This window comes from Ahaetulla prasina, chromosome 3, assembly GCF_028640845.1.
Source record: "Ahaetulla prasina isolate Xishuangbanna chromosome 3, ASM2864084v1, whole genome shotgun sequence".
Classification (NCBI taxonomy): domain Eukaryota; kingdom Metazoa; phylum Chordata; class Lepidosauria; order Squamata; family Colubridae; genus Ahaetulla; species Ahaetulla prasina.
In genome coordinates this window covers 55,475,331-55,495,566 of record NC_080541.1, presented here as the reverse complement: position 1 = coordinate 55,495,566, position 20,236 = coordinate 55,475,331, and the positions used below count along the sequence as shown (strand labels likewise).

General features: G+C 39.9%; 1 protein-coding gene across 2 annotated transcripts in view; it reads right to left on the bottom strand.

Moving 5' to 3' along the window:
* The window catches only part of KCTD1 (potassium channel tetramerization domain containing 1), a 91,735-nt gene extending 71,589 nt beyond the window's left edge, over positions 1-20,146 (bottom strand). Inside the window, exon 1 of one of the 2 annotated variants that reach the window (XM_058176416.1) lies at positions 19,938-20,146. In XM_058176416.1, coding sequence (XP_058032399.1) covers positions 19,938-19,946 — 9 coding nt within the window. In that variant the 5' untranslated portion in view covers positions 19,947-20,146. The remainder of the gene's footprint in view (positions 1-19,937) is intronic. The other variant, XM_058176415.1, reaches the window with a different exon arrangement.
* Positions 20,147-20,236: the final 90 nt, after the last annotated feature.

Genomic DNA, 20,236 nt, shown 5'->3' with positions numbered 1-20,236 from the left:
ATACAAGTACTGCAAGTAAATGCTGAATAAGATATTATCTGTACAATTGCATTTTACCATCATCTTAAATTAATCATTTCAGAGGTTTTAGATGATAAAGGGCAGGAGATAAACAAAGTCTTGATTAACTTTAAAGCAATTGCCAGAGACAGAAAAATAGGCTCCCATATTACCTTCCTGAATCAGTCATCCCAGAGATCCAATCAAGACTTAACGTTGATGATGTCAACAAGCTGCTGAAAGAACAAACAAACCAAACAGGTTGTAATCCCATATCCCCCTTTCAACATATGACATCCAAAGGACTTTGTTTCAAATTGAGGTTCGATTCCAGATTAAAATAGATCCAGAAAATAAATTTCATCCAAGTGAGCCTGCAGTTATTAGTGACTATTTACTTAAGCAGCTTGCCAGGAAGCTAAAGGTGGTAATCAATTATAACTGCTTTCCTGATATGGTACAGATTAGGTTCTTAATCTGATCAAGGTTTCTAATCTGACCACTACCTCATTCAAAGAAGTTGACACTGCTTCTTTTTCAAAGGTACATAACTGCCAGGAGATTCAAGGTCAAGACTGCAAATGATTAATCCAACTTAACTAAGTATCTTATCATTAGCTGCAGTGTCAGAACTCAGAAACAGAAAGCCAACACATCTGAACAAAATGTTGTAGACTATATACAATCTATAGAATATATACTGGTATAATTATACTAATTATAGGTTTAAGGTATGAGAGAAAGAAACAGAAACAGACTTCATCATCAACAGAAAACTTCTGCTGGATAACAATGTGGAGATACAATGGATTTCCCTGCCCGCCCACCCACCCACCCCGACCCCGGTAAATACAGAGAATAGAGGTTCTTATTTGTTTATTTGGATTCAGCATGAGTTTTCCTTTTCTTGCATCCTACTTGCTTCATCACGTTAAAAGAATATGAAGGAGTGACATGAAATTAGAAAGCAGAATGATTAGGTACTGCCATATCAACTGCCTGGGATGTTAGGTTTCAGAATGACTTGTTTCAAATAGATGAGGGGTCCTCAAATCCTGGTCCATGTACCAGCACCTTTCTGCGGCATGCCAGAAACTGGGCTACACAAATAAGTAAAGCCCATCTGCGGGATGCAAGCAGCACACAAAACCTTGGCCCTTCCAGTGCAGAAAAACCTCTCTACGGAACCAATCTCTGGTGCCCAAAAGGTTGGGGGCCACTGCCATAGATAGAAACATAAATAATGGACCTTATTTTAAGAATTCACATTTGATGATTTATTATCATCCTTTTCATTGATCTCTCAGTATGGATCATATATCTACTTCATACCTATATGTCCATCCAGAACAGATACTGTTGGGGAGGGGACAATTGCATCTCTGAGATGAAAACATGTCCTTAATATAAAATTAGGATATTACTAATCCTGTCTGTTAGCATAACACATTTCATATAGCTAAAATAATACCTACAAACAGCAAACCTCATGTTCTTCCTGCAGCAATCATGCCTATTTGAATCGTAACTACATGAAAATAATATAATAATATAAATTAAATTAACTTGCTTTGGATTTCAAGCAGGGGTGAAATCTAAAAATTTTCCCTACCGGTTCTGTGGGCGTGGCTTAATTGGTGGGCGTGGCTTGGTGGTCAGATGACTGGGTGGGCATGGCCAATAACAATAAATAATAAAAATAATAAACAAAGTATAAAAAACAATAAGAGGTACCAAAAACCAACTTTCACACTTTACACACACACAACAAACACAACTGACTCACACACAATGTAAAAGCAGCTGCACTTCACACTTTACACAGCCACAAAAAGCTCAAAAACCAACTTTCACACTTTACACACATACAACTGACACACACATACACACACACAATACCACATACAGCTTTCTGAGATTTTGTGTGTTTGTGTAGTTAGAGTGAAACACTACAGAAACACACCAAATCTCAGAAAGCTGCACAAATATTTTATTTTATTTTATTTTGGACTTCAATTCCCAGAGTTCCTCAGCAAGCAAAGCCAGACAGCATTAATCACTCAGTGATGAAATAGATTAGCTAAGTTTAGATTAGTTCTGTCTGGTGCTAAAAGCGAAACTGGGGCTTTCCGGCTGCGAGAAAAGCCATGAGGTCGATCAGTAATCACGTAAGTGGCTTAGACTCTTTTAAAAGGAGTTTTTTACATGTTTCTACACAAAACATGTTTTTTAAGGTTCTGCTGATGAGGAACTCAGGTGAGATCCCCAGAGTAGCCTTTAAATATATTCTTTTTTAAGTTTAAAGTCTCTGCCGATCTCAGCTGAGGGACAGGATCCTCAAAGGCTTTTTTTTACTTTTAAAGGCATGTTTCGGCTGAAGCAAAACCGGCTTTTAAAAGTAAAAAAAAAAAATTCTCTGCAGATGGTGGGGCTCAGCAGAGGCGGGGGGTGGGGCCAGGGATTTTTGCTACCGGTCCTACGAACCAGCAGCTGCCATCGCTACCTAATTGGGAGAGCCGGTGCAAACCAGGAGCATTTCATCCCTGATTTCAAGGCCATATAGTATGCTTAAGACCGATAACAAATATTCAAAATATTTATTATTATCTGATTCTTATATATAGTATTTCCATAACACAGATATTAGTGATTGTAGTAATGGATCCCAAAGCTTTGCAGATTTTATTACTTGATGATTTAAAAATTGTGTCAGATAAGGAGAAGATTCAGGACAGCTCTAAGTAAAGAAGTTAGATCTATCACTTGTATCTAACTAAATACAAGTACTGTGTGGTAGCATCTTTTCTAAATCTGTTGGGTAGATTTGAGAATCCCATGTTATCTTGGCCAAAGGTGGCTGGGAATTCAGGAAGTTATCATTTTAACCAGTGGTGGGATTCAGCCACTTCGCACCACTTCGGGAGAACCGGTTGTTAACTTTCTAAGCAGTTTGGCAAACTGGTTGTTGGAAGAAATCATTATGGCAGAGAACCGGTTGTTAAATTAGTTGAAACCCACCACTGATCTTAACATATTTGAAGGGCAAAAGATTGCAGGAGACTATATTAGAGAAACAGATCATTCGGTGTGAAAATTGTCATTATTAAAGCTTGCCTTCTGTCCTGCAAAGCAAAAAATAAAATAAAATAAAGATTACTAAGGATCCCCATTTTGTTCCCATTACTGTGAGCTTGGTCAAATTTGAACTAATGTAGTAGGAGTCAAAGTACACTGTTTTATGTGCATTATTAAACCCTGGTTTGACAAAAACTTTAAAATTCCTTTTTCAAGTGTCCATCTTTGAATATCCTTGTTTCTTGTGCCCTTTAAACTACATTTATTAAGTTGATTTTTCATTCCCAGAAAGATTTTTATTCATTTTTAATTAATCTAGTTACTATGATTTATTAAACATGGTTTATGGAATACCCAATTAATTCTGACTTCAAGAAATCATGCTTAAACAAAACTTGATTACCGAAAACATTATATAGCATGAACTTATTCAGTAAGTGCATTCCGTTAAGCATAATAAATGGTGGGGATTAATATATGCAGATACTGTACTTTGTAAACCTTGCTATAGAACTGTATTGTTTAAACACAGCCATTTAGTTAATTGAGAGCTAAATCAAGAATTATTGATCATTATGTTGAATGGGTCTCCAGTATCAAATATACAACCTTAAAGCTACTCAGAGTTTCCTTATCGGGGAAATGGCAGCATACACATTTAATAAAACATACATACATACATACATACAGTACATGTAGCTTATCTATTGTTAATATTTTGATTACAAAATCTGCTATTTTCTCAAAGCTTACATTGAAGCTGTGTTCATTTTATGTCAGAAACCCATTATTTTGTACTGACATGTATGTTTTACTTTTATGGATAATGTTGTATAATTTGGAATTTCTGGCACAAGCAGCAAAGAATTTTCATTTACCTTTGAATAAATTTGATTTTGTGTTTGGGAAGCTATTAAATAGGAATCCCAGTTCAATTTGTCTATGTCCATGATGGCGAACCTATAGCACGCATGCCACAGCTGGCACACGGATCCATATCGGTGGGCACACGAGCTCAGCTCTGGTGCACATGCGTGCACTGGCCAGCTGAGTTTGGGACCTTCTGGGCCCACCAGGAAAAAGGCTGTTTCCGGCCTCTGGAGGGAGTGGGGAAGGCCATTTTCACTCTCCCTAGACTCCTAGAAAGGCTCTGGAACCTGGGTAGAGCGAAAAACGGGCCTATCGGGCCCACGTGCCAAAAGTGAGGGGAGCGCGGGGGAGTCTCACGCACCTGCATGTGGAGGCACATAGAATTATGGGTGTAGGCATGCACGCACATGACCTCCCCCCCCCATATTCACCCCGCTTTTGGCACGTGATGGCAAAAAGGTTAGCCATCACTTTGTATAATCTTTGTTGCATAAAACTTTGGAGTAAATTCTGAATATGTTTCACTGAGCATTAATTTCAAAAGCCATTGGACTAGCTATCTCTAGTTTTATCTCTAGAAAGTTTTTTCCAGCAAAAGTATTGAAAGAGGGATAATACAGTGGAATAAAAATAAATTGGTATAATAGAAGACTTTGAACTTTGTTATTTTTGCTGGAGTGTTGTTGTTGGCAATATGTAATGATGGTTGTTTTGAAATGCTGTACTAGAGAGTAACCGAGTTACTCTGCTACCGTTAAAAAACTACAACAGATAGATATCGTAAGCTTCCATGGACTAATCTGAGATAAGAACCCAGCTGTATTCTGTAATCCTGCTACTAAAATTCAGTGGTAAAGTGGCTGTACTTTGATGTTCTTCTTAAGGGTGTGAATGTAATCAGGAGACCTCTAACTCTCATAATCTGAAATCACCATAGGTTTTGAGAGTGCAAGGCTGTTTTGGCAGTGAATTACTGCCATTTCCATATTGAAGTAATGAACAAAAACAGACTGGAAAAAAGTCTCCCTGATCAGGTCTCCCTGATATCACCTATAACAGAGGTCTCCAACCTGGGCAACTTGCAGCCTGGCAGACTTCAACTCCCAGAATTCCCCAGCCAGCTCTGCTGGCTGAGGGATTCTGGGAGTTGAAGTCCGCCAGGCTGAATGTTGCCCAGGTTGGAGACCCCTGACCTATAATTCTGAATGACCGTAATACACTTGGAAGACTGGAAGTCACATACCTCTGTTGGGTATTCTGAGATTATAGATTCCTTTCTTTGGGCAGTTGGATAAGCTAAATGATCTCCAAGATCTTTCACATTCTATTATATGCTTTTCATCCCTGGACAAAAGCAAGGAAGCATAAATGCTTTCCACAGGTTGCTAAATTGAATCTCCTAGCTGGAGCTACTTGCATGTAGCAACATCTGGATAATTTTATGTTGTGCACTAATAAACTAGAATATGTTAATACCACTCTATAATGCCTTGGTAAGACCACACTTGGAATGCATCCAGTTTTGGTCGCCACAGTGTAAAAAAATGTAGAGACTCTAGAAAGAGTACAGAAAAAAGAAACAAAGATGATTATGGGACTGGAAGCTAAAACATATAAAGAATGATTGCTGGGATTGGGTATGTCTAGTTTTATGAAAATAAGGACTAGGGGTGACATTATAGCAGTGTTCCAATATCTAAGGGGTCACCACAAAGGGGTCAACCAATTCTCCAAAGCACCTGAAGGCAGGAGAAGCAATGGATGGAAACTTACCAAGGAGGGAAGCAATCTAGAACTAAGGAGAAACTTCCTGATAGTTAGAACAATTACCTATAATCAGTGGAATGCCTTGCCTCTAGAAGTTGTGGATGCTCCAGCAATGGAAGTTTTTAAGAAGAGACTGGACAACCATTTGTCTGAAATGGTATAGGATTTCGTGCCTGAGCAGGTGGTTGAACTAGAAGACCTCCGCACACTAGCATGGGGTGAGCTTAACTACAGTCTTTGCAATTCTGCCCTGGCTCTACTCTCTCACATATTTTATGGCCATTGAAATACAGTAAGTTAATCTTTATTGAGGTACATGAAGGAAGACCTATGGTTCTTCCAATTTCAGTTTAAAAGGTTAAAGATAAGGAGTGCTGTGTACAAAGAACCTGCCCCTCTGCAAAAGTAGACAAACATTCATTTGCCTGTTTTTTTCAAGTTATGTATATATTGAAATCAGGGGTAGGATTCAAAACTATTAGCAACCAGTTCTCTGCCTGTTTGCTAGGTGGGCGTGGCCATGGTAGGCGTGGCCTACTAGGCCTCCTGCACCATGGGGGGGGCGTTTTCAGCCTCCTCAGGCTCCAGAGGCTTTTCTTGAGCCTCCAGGAGGGCAAAAATGGCCTCCCCCAGGATCCAGAGGCCTCCCTGGAGGCAAGGAACGGACCAGTTTCCGGACTTCCAGAATTTCCGGGACGCCTGCTTTTCACCCTCCCGGAGCCTCCATGCGGGCCCTGCACTTATTTGGTATTCAAAACAGGCTGCGTGGAGACTCCTGGGAGAGGCAGGGTGGGCAGGGCCAGCCAGTCCTTGCAACTACCTGTTCTGCGAACCAGAAGTAAAATTAGCATCCGATTCACCCAAACTGGTCCGAACCGACTGAATCCCACCCGATTGAAACCTTACAGAATACAGTCTATCCAAATGCATAAACATTACCATCACTTCATAGTACTTGTACAGGTAGCTCCCGAGGGCGAAAAGTATAAATAATCAAGTAAAGTGGCAACTGAATGTAAAGAGATGTTTAAAAAAATTCTGGACCAGTTACATAAATTTGTGAATGGTCAATTAATGGAATTGTTGAGATTATATTCTTTGGATTCCCTTGACTGTACTATTTATCATTTTTTCTTTCTCTACACCCATATGAATTCATGCTTGACAACCCAGGATAATACACATTTGATGGAGTAGATGCCAGACTGTATAATGTTTTGCCAAAATGAATGTTTTCATTTTTAGAATGTTACACAATTCTTTGTTGTTTCCATAATTCAGCAATCCACGGAACAACTTTGAAATGTTAAGTATAGGATCATATATTATATTCAATTTAAGGATTGTTTCTTCTTTATGTGCCCGTTGCACATAATCATGGAGAAAAAAATGGGCCTATGGGATCCTATATAATTTATCTAAGACATTTTCTACTCTAGTAGGACAAGGAGATAAATGCCTCTAATAAATCACATCGTAATTTATTTTTCAGTGACTACATACATAAATCAAGTGTTTATAACATGAGTTCTTTTTTCTTTATCATTTAATGGACAAAGATACTTAAATATACAGGACTTCTAAAAAAAAGAAATTAGCAAAATTTTACTTAATAATGAATGGAATGAAAAACTGCCAAGTCAGAATCTCTTTATGCATTAACATTCATTCATTCATCCTTTTACACTTAGGGCCCTGCTATCTTATAAGACCATCTGGTACTCTTAACTTTTACTGTCTACAAATAGCTCTACTATCTCACTCCTTCTAGCCGCAAAGATTGAAGTTTGAACTACTGAGAATATGTGCTGCCCATGAGACAAGGCATTACACAGAAAAGGAGCAAAAAAAAAAAAAAAGATTTTCTTTTTGCTTCTCAGGATTGTTTCCTGAGCTGGTATATGATACCCTAAAAGTATTTGGATTTCTTTATACACATACATATTTTCCCCCAGATTAAAAAGAAAGCATAACAAAAGAAAATTGGATAAAAGTACATACTATTGATGTGGCTCAATTCACTTGTCCATGGGCTATAACCATTCAAAACCATTCACCTGAAATTGTTTCAACCAAAAAAAAAAGTTTGAATACTGTTCAAGTATAGTGTATTTCCTTCAAATCTTTAATAAGCAGGTCTCCAAATCTGATTAGAACATTTGGAACTCATTCTGAGTGGGAGGTAATGAGATTTCCAATATGCAAATGGTGCTCTATATTCACATAGTACAGTGTAATATCATATTTAGGAAATGCACATAACTAAAAAAAAAAGAGAAAAGCACATAACTTGTAGAAAAAAATAAGGTTTCCAGCAAGGCCATGTATTTTTGGTAATGCTATTGGTTGCTGCAAAGTGCACTTATTTTTAATAAAATAATCTGTTTATGAATGTGCATTAGTCTGTCTGTTTTTCACTTTTCATGTGTTTTTCATGCAGCTTTAAAAAATTGCTCCTTTTTGAATCAGCAATTCTTTGAACTGAGACCAGGCTTTCCTTCCCATCTTTCTGTCATCGTAGCTGGTTGCCCAATTTCTAAAAGATTTCAGAAATTTATCTTAATAAAACTTTTTTTAATGTTTAAATTATTTCTGATCAGCTTCAAAATACATATATATATGGCCCATTCACTCTTTGAAGTTGACACCCATATCTTAATTCAAGGATGGGTCAAACTCAGACACCCCTCAGCATAAACTGCAGCGGCAGAGCAATGTGGTAATGCAACGCCAAAACTTGGGAAGGAAAAAAGGATTGACTTTAAGCAGCATTTTTCAAGTTTTATATTTTTAAAGGTGAGGGCATCAAGAGGGAAAAATAGTTTGGTTCTAAATTTGCTATTTCTTTGGCTTAGTACCTTCCCTCACAAAGCCTGAGAAAATCACACAAACTTTTTGTCTGGACTTTTCCATCTTCTTCTTCTGACACTGGGAGAAATTCTTGCAAGTCACCTCAAGAAAAGGATGCTATTGTCAAAACATTATAGAAGGGCTGGAAGCAGTGGTGGTTTGCTCCTGGTTCTCTCCAGTTCTTGCGAACCGGTAGTAAAAGTGGCAAGAGGCTCCGCCCACCCGTCCTGACGTCATACTGTATTTGGCAATCTGCGCATGTGCAGAAGCGTGCATGAGCGAAGTGAGCGAGTGTGTGTGTTCCCGTTGCGAACCAGTAGTAAAGATAAGTAGAACCCACCCCTGGCTGGAAGGCTAAACTGTTTAGGCTTTTTGGGCAAATGGGTATATCGAGATTCCCTGGGAAGCTGCTATGGTTCATGAAACTGCTTTGCTTCTGAGCAGTGTTGTGCATATGCACTTTATACTTGCTCTCGCTTATGAGATACTACAATCTCATAAGTGAACTGTTCTGTAAAATGCATTGCTTTCCTTCCAACAGGATGTGGTTTGCAGCTTAGTTCCCAAAACAGTACAAAATAGAAACATCACCAAATAAGAAATCTTTCCATTCGTGTTTATCTTTACTTCATTTAATTTTCCTCTAACTTTTATTTTAAGGGAGATGCACCCACGATTGGGGTAGAGGAGAGATAATTATCTTTAACAAACAGTGAGATCCATTTTTCCAGATTCATGCTTCTGAAACGGAGATGGCGAGCAAGAATAATCTCCTGGTGTCTGTAAGGTGGATCAGGCTATTTGCAAATTCTACATCAAATAATTGTATATCGATATGCAATTTATGATAAAGAGTATACAGAACAGAACTGCACTTAAATACAGGAAAACACACCATACTTTAATGAAAATATGATTCAGAATAAACTGTTTGACTACTTTTTTGAAAGAGTCCTATAAATTGCCAGGACAAATTCAATTAAAAAACTGAAACACGTGCGCACACATACACAAAGACAGACACACACACATAGTTTCAGTTCAAAAATTCAGTCAAATTGTGACTTCCTAGACCAACCTCATACTGCACACCCTAAATCAGTCATGGAAAACCTATGACACACATGACAAAAGTGACACACTATGTTTTGGGTAACACACAAGTATTCGCCAACACCCAACAATGATTATTCTTGAAAGTACACTTTTTTCTTGCATGATTTTTGGAGGCAGCAGAGGCTGTGTGAGAATGGAGTGTGCTCTTGCATAGCCTCTGGAATCTGCAGAAGTTGCTTGAGAAGGCCCTGCTCTCGTGTGGCCTCTGAAATTGTGTGAGAACAGGGTGTGTTTCCATGCAGTTTTTAGAGGTTGCAGAGCCTGCAGAAAAACATTCTCTGAAACTGCTTTAAGAGCAAAGACCTTCTGCAACTTGAAGCAGCCTCTGGTAGCCACAGAGGTCTGTCAAAAGAAGGAAAAGAGTGCTTGAAGGTAAGGGGCATTGTTTATTTTTATTTATTTATTTTGTCACAACATCATATAAAAAGATTATATAGTATATAAACATATATATGAGTAAATATTAGGAGGTATAAGCATATATATATATGTAGGTCTTTGGTTGTTCGGGTTTTCTCCCGTGTAAAATTGGAAATGTCTTGGCAACGTTTCGACAAAGTCTCATTCGTCATCTTCAGGCTTCAGCTTCGTGCTTCTGGGAAAGCTGAAGCCTGAAGATGACGAATGAGACTTCGTCGAAACGTTGCCAAGACATTTCCAATTTTACACGGGAGAAAACCCGAACAACCAAAGACCTACATACAAACACCCGTGAAAACCCAAGGCTTAGGGAGTGATTCAAGGTGGCCTTTTTGAGTGGCAGCAGTGGTGTCAAGGCTGAAGTCAAGGCACAGGCCTCAATTTCAGATCCATTCTTGGCATTGCTGCTAAGTATTGCTGTTCAAGTGGGCTAGATAGAGCACTGTCTCTTTTTGTTCAAGGATGGCAGCAATATGCCAGCAGATTCAAGAAAAAAGCAGGAAGCAAAAGTCATGACCCCCAGTAAAGGGAAGGGGCAAAAGTAGTTAAAATTACAATAAAATTTGCATTTTAAAGCAGAATATAACCTAGAAAAAGTAGGACAAGGAAATAAAGTGTAATAGAGTAGGACAGAATAATTCTTATGCATTAGCAACTGTTACACTAAGGCTGACTGAAGCTCCAAGAAAAAGTAAGATGCTATCCAACCTTACATGTAAAATTATAATGAAAGCAAGCACTTAAATAACTGTGTGTCTGGGTGCAAAAATAAGGCCTTCCCCCTTCTTCTGAACAGTCCAATGAGCTTCTATGTAGCAATGAATGAATGAATGAATGAATGAATGAATGAAAATAGGGACTGGAGAGATAATTTTTTTCTTGACTTTTTTTTCCTTCAAATGCAGAATAAACAGTTGAACAACTACAAGAACAACATTGCTGGCAAAATATGTAACAATCTGTGTTTCTGATCATTCTGTATTTGAGATCATGAAGGACAATCTACAAACATTGTAGTCTTTTGTTGTCTTTTGCTGAACTGTAGCACAGCATGAATCTGCCAGAGGGTGCAATGGCTGAATTTTACTTTCACCCAACTATAACTCTCAGCATTTTTACTATATGCCATAACAGCTGGAACTTTTTTTAAATGGCACATTTAAACCCCTCACTTACTTTATAAATGATTATACCTTCATGAGCATAATTGTTGAAAAGACATTGCTTATCCAATGATACTGGCAGGGGTTTCATAATGTACAAAAGTTTTCATTGCATAAATTCATGTAAGGAGGAAATATGCCATAGCAGTGGTGAAAATTCAGGAAAAATACAGGATCAACATGCTAGGATTATGAGTTAGCTATAGGTTCATCATTACAGGATGGTGCACTAGATGGATTTATGGCAATAGCCATCTTTTGCCTTTTCTTTATGCATGCTTTGTAACAGCAGGAGAAAAATGCAAATAAACCTGGATGAAAGCATCTGAACATGTGCAAAACACAAATATGTAACAGATCAGGGGCAGGACAGTATGCTTGCTCCTGTACCTTTAACTAAACTTTTTCTGCAAAAATCAGCTATCATTTCCCACGGCATGGCATGGATTAGAGCTATTTTTCATAACACTATTCACAATATACTGAATGTAAGGCCTACAGTTCACTTTACCTTTCCATCACTATTGCACACACAACAGAAAATCAGTGGTGATGAAGTAGTCTATAAATATATGCACTGAATAGCTCTCAGTACCAACAGAAACATAAATTATGCAAGATTCCCACTGATGTAGAGTACCAAAGTACATACAGCAGCACATAAATAGTCATATTGTAGCATCATGAATGTGGAACTGGTAGGTACTGTTCTATTTACTCTGCTGAAATGGCTGATAGTAAATGCAAGAAGCACAAGAACTACAATTAAATGTTAGTATTAGTTGCGATGATACAATCTTGTAACTGTGTAATCACTGAATTCAAATCCATTAGTTCTTGAGAAACAGCTGTTTGCGTCTCTTAAAGATGTATTGCTTTGGATTTACTTTAGTTAACAATTTACCTGCATCTTTTAAATCATCTGCATACATTCCTAAGTAACACTAAACATTATTAATAAAGACTAAAACAATCATCCAGTCACATGTAAACAATAAATAATTAAATCTCCCTCCTAGTTTTCTTGAACTTTATTGCAAACAAAATACATTGTTATGTATGCTTGTTATGAGGTGGATTGGATTGAACCTGTTAACTTATTTCTATATATTCATGATACAGAACATCCACTTACTAGATTCCCCTGGCTTTTTTTAAAATCATGGCTAGTATTTTCATTTTAAAGGTGCAGTATTTCCCAACTACTTTCATGGATATATACTGAATGTATATTTCAGTGAATGTGTATAAACCTTCATGCTATGCAGCACTATGTAAAAAGTACTGAAATAAATGTATGCGTTTTAAGATTACAGCTCTAGTTGATATTATTCAAACTCAGATTAGAAATAACTGTAAACAAGACGCATCTTAGCTACGAGAGAGACCTCTAGTGTGTGCTAGAACATCTTGTGTCATGCTTCAGGCATAATTAATACACCAATCTCACTGCAGTCATTTTGCATACATGATATTAAATTTCAAATAAGTGTCTCTCAGAGTGAATTAGTTTAAATGTCCTCCTAAGTGTGCAGCTTAACTTAAATGGCATCAGACTAAAACTGAATAAAAACTCAACCTTTCCTTCTGCACTATGTCTGATCAGTTTCAGTGATTGGATTTTTATAGCTGAATGATCAAAAGGTCACCAGCAGTATTCAGTCCTTTGTATCCAGGACCACAAATACTTTGCCTAACAGTGTCTTATATTCCTGCCAGAGCAAAATGTCAAAAATAAAGCAATTTATAAATCTACAGCATTTATCCCATTGAATGCTGTAGGGTGGATTTAAAATAACTGGTCTCTGATTTATTTAATGACCAGTAATCAGTATGCATGTATAAAACTAAAGAAAATAGAATTTGAAATTAATGCCCGCTTTAAATCTGACTTACTTTGGGGGGTGGGTGTTTAAATCCAGGAAGTCTTTTAATGTGGAAGCAAAATTGCAGTATCCCAGTGTAATTAGATTTCTACATAATTGGAATATCATAAATGTAAATTTGCAAATGATAGGGAAGCATAACTAAATAGAAAACTTCCAACGAACAACTATAAATTATTAGGCCATAAAAATACTGAAAGAGATTGAGCCTACAGAGGAATGTGGGTCTAAAATAAGGATAGCAATCCCATAACATATAGGTCATAGCTTATAATCACATGTCTATTTTGTCCACTCTAAAACCTCTGATCATCAGTTTAGCTTCTATCAAAATTCTTCTCTCTGTATACCAATGACTGCATCTCCAACGATCCATCTGTTAAACTACTGAAGTTCGCAGATGACACAACAGTGATTGGTCTCATTCAAGACAATGACAAATCCGCATATAGTCGAGAGGTCGAACAACTAGCCTTGTGGTGCAACCAAAACAATCTGGAACTGAACACACTCAAAACCGTAGTAATGGTGGTAGACTTTAGGAGAAACCCTTCCATACTTCCACCTCTCACAATACTAGACAATACAGTATCAACAGTAGAAACCTTTAAATTTCTAGGTTCTATCATATCGAAAGATCTAAAATGGACAGCTAACATCAAAAACATCATCAAAAAAGGACAACAAAGAATGTTCTTTCTGCGCCAACTCAGTAAGCTCAAACTGCCCAAGGAGCTGCTGATTCAGTTCTACAGAGGAATTATTGAGTCTGTCATTTGCAGCTCTGTAACTGTCTGGTTCGGTTCTGCAACCCAACAAGAAAGACACAGACTTCAGAGGATAATTAGAACTGCAGAAAAAAATAATTTGCTACCAACCTGCCTTCCATTGAGGACCTGCACGAATCAAGAAGAGGGCCGTGAAAATATTTACAGATCCCTCACATCCAGGACATAAACTGTTTCAACTCCTACCCTCAAAACGACACTATAGAGCACTGCACACCAGAACAACTAGACACAAGAACAGTTTTTTCCGAAGGCCATCACTCTGCTAAACAAATAATTCCTTCAACACTGCCAAACTATGTACTGAATCTGCACTACTATTAATCTTCTCATCGTTCCCATCACCAATCTCCTTCCACTTATGACTGTATGACTAACTTTGTTGCTGGCAATCCTTATGATTTATATCGATATATTGACCATCAATTGTGTTGTAAATGTTGTACCTTGATGAACGTATCTTTTCTTTTATGCACATTGAGAGCATATGCACCAAGACAAATTCCTTGTGTGTCCAATCACACTTGGCCAATAAAAATTCTATTCTATTTTATTCAAAGAATGGAGAATGGAGATGATGAAAAGAAAACAAAGACATTAGTGGCCAATCAGAGTTAAGGAAATGTGGACAAATATTTGGCAGCCCTGATAGTGCAGTATTACATTAGAATTACATTACACTCCCTAGTCTGTAGTTCGATCCTGACCAGCTCAGCCTTTCATCTTTCCAAGGCCAGTAAAATGAGGACCCAGATTGTTGGGGGCAATAGGCTGACATTGTAAATCACCCAGAGAATGCTGTAAAGCATTTTAGAGCGATATATACCGGTAAGTCCAAGTGCTGTTGTTATTGTTGTAGACAAATGCAATCACAAGTTTGGAGAAAGTGTGTGGGAGTCATTAAGGAAAAATAAGAGACACTGCATGCTGCAGACCCTACCAGCCAAGGAATTTCAGCTGCCAGGGTCTAGAAAAGGGATATCAAACTTGTGTCATCACGTGATGTATCATGACTTCCCCTTCGCTAAACCGGGTATGGGTGTGGCCAGTGTGTGACACATCCAGCCTGAGAGCCTCAACTTTGACACCCCTGGTCTAAAAGAATATGTTCTACCATAGCTCCCACCTTCTGGAACAGGGGTCTCCAACCTTGGTCCCTTTAAGACTTATGGACTTCAACTCCCAGAGTTCCTCAGCCAGCTCTGCTGGCTGAGGGACTCTGGGAGTTGAAGTCCACAAGTTTTAAAGGGACCAAGGTTGGAGACCCCTGCTCTGGAATCTCCCCCCCTCCCCAAGTCAGATCTGCTTGCACCTTTTGGGCCTTCCAAAAGGTCTTGAAATCATGGTTGTGTTAATTAGTCTGGGGTCCCAATGGGAGTGTGACACTTTGGAAGTGGCTAATGGAGTAGGTAACACCACCACTATGCACAATTTGCTCTCTCCCTCTCTGTCCTGCTTAGTTTTATTTTGATTGAATTTAAATTTAAGATTATTTGTTATTTTAATGTTTTCTGGTGCAATTTATTCAATGTCTCTGAGCCGCCTACCTTTGGCGAGATTGGCAGCATACAAGTTTGATTAATAAACTCAGTCCTGTAAAATTAAAAGGTGTGAGAAAAAAAATTCAAGAAGTCTGCCTTGATTCTGATTAGTATAAGAGGGGATAAGGAGACGCTTTGGCAAACTTTCAAAGTTCTATTATTATATTCTAGAACAGGGGTCTCCAACCTTGGTCCCTTTAAGACTTGTGGATTTCAACTCCCAGAGTTCCTCAGCCAGCTTTGCTGTCTGAGGGAATCTGGGAGTTGAAGTCCACAAGTGTTAAAGGGACCAAGGTTAAAGACCCCTGTCCTAGAACAATAAAGCATTCTTGGAATCTTAATGAATACTGTTTCCTGACCTGGCCTACCTCAAAAGACTCACTGGAAGCTTATGAGAAGCAGAGAGAAATTCCAAGGACCCCTGTCCTAGAACAATAAAGAGAAATTCCAGGAGACCCCTGTCCTAGAACAATAAAGCATTCTTGGAATCTTAATAAATACTGTTTCCTGACCTGGCCTACCTCAAAAGACTCACTGGAAGCTTATGAGAAGCAGAGAGAAATTCCAATAAGCAGGGAGCATAGGAGCCAAAAGGAAACACAGAACATAGAAGAAAAATAGTCAACCTTTCCAGTGGTGGGTTCTAACCAGTTTTACCACCGGTTCGCATCGTGCACGCACTTAGCATTTCATGCAAGTGCATTGAGTAAAAAAACAGCTGAGGCATGGCAATCCACTCTGCCACACCTTACAGCTGAGCTAAAAACAAAGGAATAAAAGTAGGTATAGCACGGGGACAGGTGGGAGGGCCCAGCTGATGTTAGGAGCGAACTGGTTCGCTCTCATATCAAGATTTCCGCTACCGGATCTCCCGAACCAGGGAAAACCAGTAGCAACCCACCACTGAACCGTTCCTTGGCCAAAGAACATTAGAAGTTGTAAAAGACTGTGCTCAACGTGCAAAATGGCTGCCATATGAGGTATATGTAATTAGGAAGTGGGTGCTATAACAGCATCTCCAGCCATAAAATATCCATTTACCTGAAAGTAGCTCACTCCCATCCAATGGAAACATGGTATTAAAGTATTCTTATAAAGAAATATCTCAGAGCCCGTGCATTGTAGCAAACCAGTGTCCTACCTATTATCTATTCATCCAACCATTGTTCTTTTTCTCTCATTATTTCACTTTATTCATTCAGACTCCCTTTAAGAAATGTGAAAAATAGAATTAGTGGGTACCAAGGGAAGTCCTGTGGACTCACTCTACACAAGACATGGAGTGTCAGTCTCCAAATTCTTCTGGAGGACAGAGATGTATTAACATGGAACTGGTTTGCGTGTGTGTGTGTGCCTTGTTCCTGCCATTATTAAACTGGGAAATTACCTTAATAGAAAAGAAGGATGGCAAATTAACTAAAGTAATTATTTCAGGCTCAGGTGTTTTAGTTAATCCCCATTTCCTATATCCCCCACTGGAACTGCCTAATTTATAGTTGAGTTCTGTAATGCTAATTCTACTTTTCTTCTTGTTGTTGTGGTTTAATTGCTCTTCATTGAGGAAAAGAAAAAAAAAGACAGCCTCATCCTTATTCAAAAGAGAGCACAGAACATCCTGGAGGGTGGAGATTATGGTAGGAAACAAGAGAAATTTGCTTTTTTTGGTTAAGGCCACTCTGATGGCTATTTTGTGAGTGAATCCACAATACACTCTCAAAATTCCAGATGTGCATATTAATCCAGAAAAGGTTTAATTAAATTTTATGGAATAAAGTACGGTATGTCTTATGGATGCATATACACACCCAACAGACTAGACTTACCATAGTTGTGTGTTAGGTAATTCTACAACAGCTTGTATCTTTGTATGTTTACTTGTCCTGCTAAATTCAAATGGCCTTACTTCAAAGTAAGTTGTACAATTACACTCTTTCATTAACTGTGCATCTGAAATACTTATATAAACAAATCTGCTATATAAATTATTTTAGGTATATTAGGAAATCCCCTTCTTTCCTAATTTTTTTGGTTTGTTTTTCTACTTTCAAAGTAGGAGTCTAACTGCTGAGAAGGTAAAAGCCGTTTTCCTTATTTTTAATTTGCTCAAACAATCCAAGCATGCTTGGTGCCCAGAGGGTATGCTCAAATAAACTTGTATGTGTCTGCCAGTTTTGTTGATTGAAACCAGAAGGCGAACATTTCTGAGAGAATTGTGATGTTATAACTGTTTCCTTTATTTCAAGAAAAGAAGGAATTAGAGAGAAGGGGGGGAAAACAAGCAAAGACTTATTTGAAGATAACTGTTTGCATGCTTTCCAAAGAACATTAAGGCATTTCATTTGAACTAATTGTGTTTTATCCATTGAGCTGATGCCACTGAGACTGAAGAAAGCTTAAGCCACAGCTATACTGGATGGTATATCCACTTATAGTTACCTTCAAGCAGCAACTTTCATTGCTCCATCCAATCTTAAATATGTAGCTCCTCACTTTAGGCCTGATCTGAAAGGCACTCCTTAAAAGTCTCAGTCACAGTAAAATATTAAACTTGCCTTCAAATGTATGTTGTTAAAAGTACGGTCTTTCCAATTTGACTAATACTGAACCTCAATTTTTCAACTTTCTTCATCAATACTCAAATCAAGAAACCAACCTACCACCATTTTTTGCCTACCATGCGTGGTTAATTTACCGATAAATATTCTGTGATAGGAATAAAATCGCGGTTAACTAAATTATGAATATCCTGCAAACACGCAGCCACTAGTACCGAGCAATTAATCTCTTTCGATCATTGTTTTTCATCTGGTTTTAACCCCGTATGCTTCCCAAACTCGTTTTGAATTGGGCAGCCGGACAAATGTAATAAACCAATCAGTCAAATCATCCTCCCACAATTGTTGGGGGTGTTTGTAATTAGACGAGAAATAGGTTGGGAAACACAAGCCTACGATCAGGAACGCTGTGACTTGACTTCGCCAGCGCGGCCAGCCTACCCTACGACACGTGTTTGAGCATGTTTATACCGTAGGAAATCCCCCACAAGTTATTTCCTTATTCAGGTCCATTAAAAACCACTAATTTCTATCTCCAGTGACGCATTGCGAATGCGTTGCATCCCCGACAGATTACCACCCACCACTTTCAGCGGCTAGTTTTTGAATAGGCTTTCTTCCCTCCACCACAGTCCGTAGCGTACTATGCAACCGAATAAAGCCTGCGCCGATTCCTTAGTAGTTCCTTCCTCAGAGTTTTAAGCAGCCTCTGGTCTTCTCGTACAAGCCTAGTTCCCTCAAGGCAAAGCTCTGGCCCTTTAAGATGCCCGGTATTACAGCTCGGCAGGCAAGCAGGAAGACAGGCAGCGGTAGCCTCGCCAAGGTTCCGCGACTCGCCGAGCCGTTGCAGGAGGCGTCCGTTCTCCGAGGAACCCGCCAGAAGGGGGCAGCCGCGAGCGGCGCGCTAAAGGGAGCCGAAGGGACGCCGCAGGAGGAGCGGGCTCTCCCAAGAAAGCTCGGGTCGCCGTCGGCCTGCAGAAGGCGACCCTTACTCTTTCGCCTCAACCTGCACCAGGGCAAGAGGAAGAATCGTCCGAAGCTAGCTAGGGGAAGGGAAGGGGCGGGGTTGGAGGGGGCTACTTTTTAGCTGGCGCGCGCGCGGGGAAGAGCGCGCCCCCGCCAGCCCGCCTAGTGGGGAAGGTGCCTCCTGCTAACACAGAAAGCGAAGGGCCCCCGGGGCAAGAGCTGAACACACGCACGCGCTTTTCGCCCATAATGGCGTCTCTCGTGCAAGCCAGCTGGGGCGCTTGGGGGCGGAGAGAGCCGCCGAACAATACTAGTCTAAGGCTCCGCTCGCGGCCCGTCGTTCCCCGCTTGTTACTCCGACGCTCTTCGGAAAGGGAGGCGGCTTGCGTGTGTGCGGGGAAGAGGAGAAGGAGAGCGAGCGAAAAACAACCCTCCCGAAGCCCCGCCGGGAAAAGCCACCGAGATAGGCTGGGGCGCGGGCGCGGGCGCGCGGTAGCCCGGCTAATTGCAAAAGCAGCCGCTTATGGCGGCGCCACGCAACGGGATGGATTGGCTGCACCCTTTTGGAAGAGGGCGGCGAGGGGAGACGAGGGTTAGGAGAACCGGGGAAGAGAGAGAGAGAGAGAAAGTGATCACTTCCAAATCGGTAGCCGCTCGGACCAGGCGAGCTCGGCATGCGAGAAGACTGCGCGAGAAGCCGCTGGGAGAGATGCCAGGAGGAGCGTTCCAGTCGCAGCCCAGCCCGCCCTCGCAAACTCGCAGCGCCCTAGTTCCAGTGAACCGGGAGGCTGGAGATTTGCCAGTCCGGTGTCTCTCCTCGTCTATTTCTAGGAATGTGCGGCGCTCACCCATTGCCTGGCACATGCGTAAAAGCGAGTTGCGCCCAGAGTCCCAAGCAGACCCTTCTTAGCAAATAATAACAAACCCATCCAGATCTTACCTGAAACATTGACGCCGCGAAGTGTGTATATCTCTTTTTCCAAGTCCTTTTTGTCCCCCCTCTCTTTTTTCCTTCCTTCCTTCCGATATTTCTCTCTCCCGGCAGCGATCTGCTCTCTTCGCTATACCAGAGAGAAATGCAATAGCTTGGCTAAGGTAGACAGAACAAAATACAAAGAATAGTTGCTCCAGGGGTTTTGAAACCCCTCAAGGCAAGGATCAGGATACAATTAGCTCATGTCTCTACCTCCAGTCTAAATCAATCTCCAAAATAAAACTTAAATTAAATTAACTGATCAC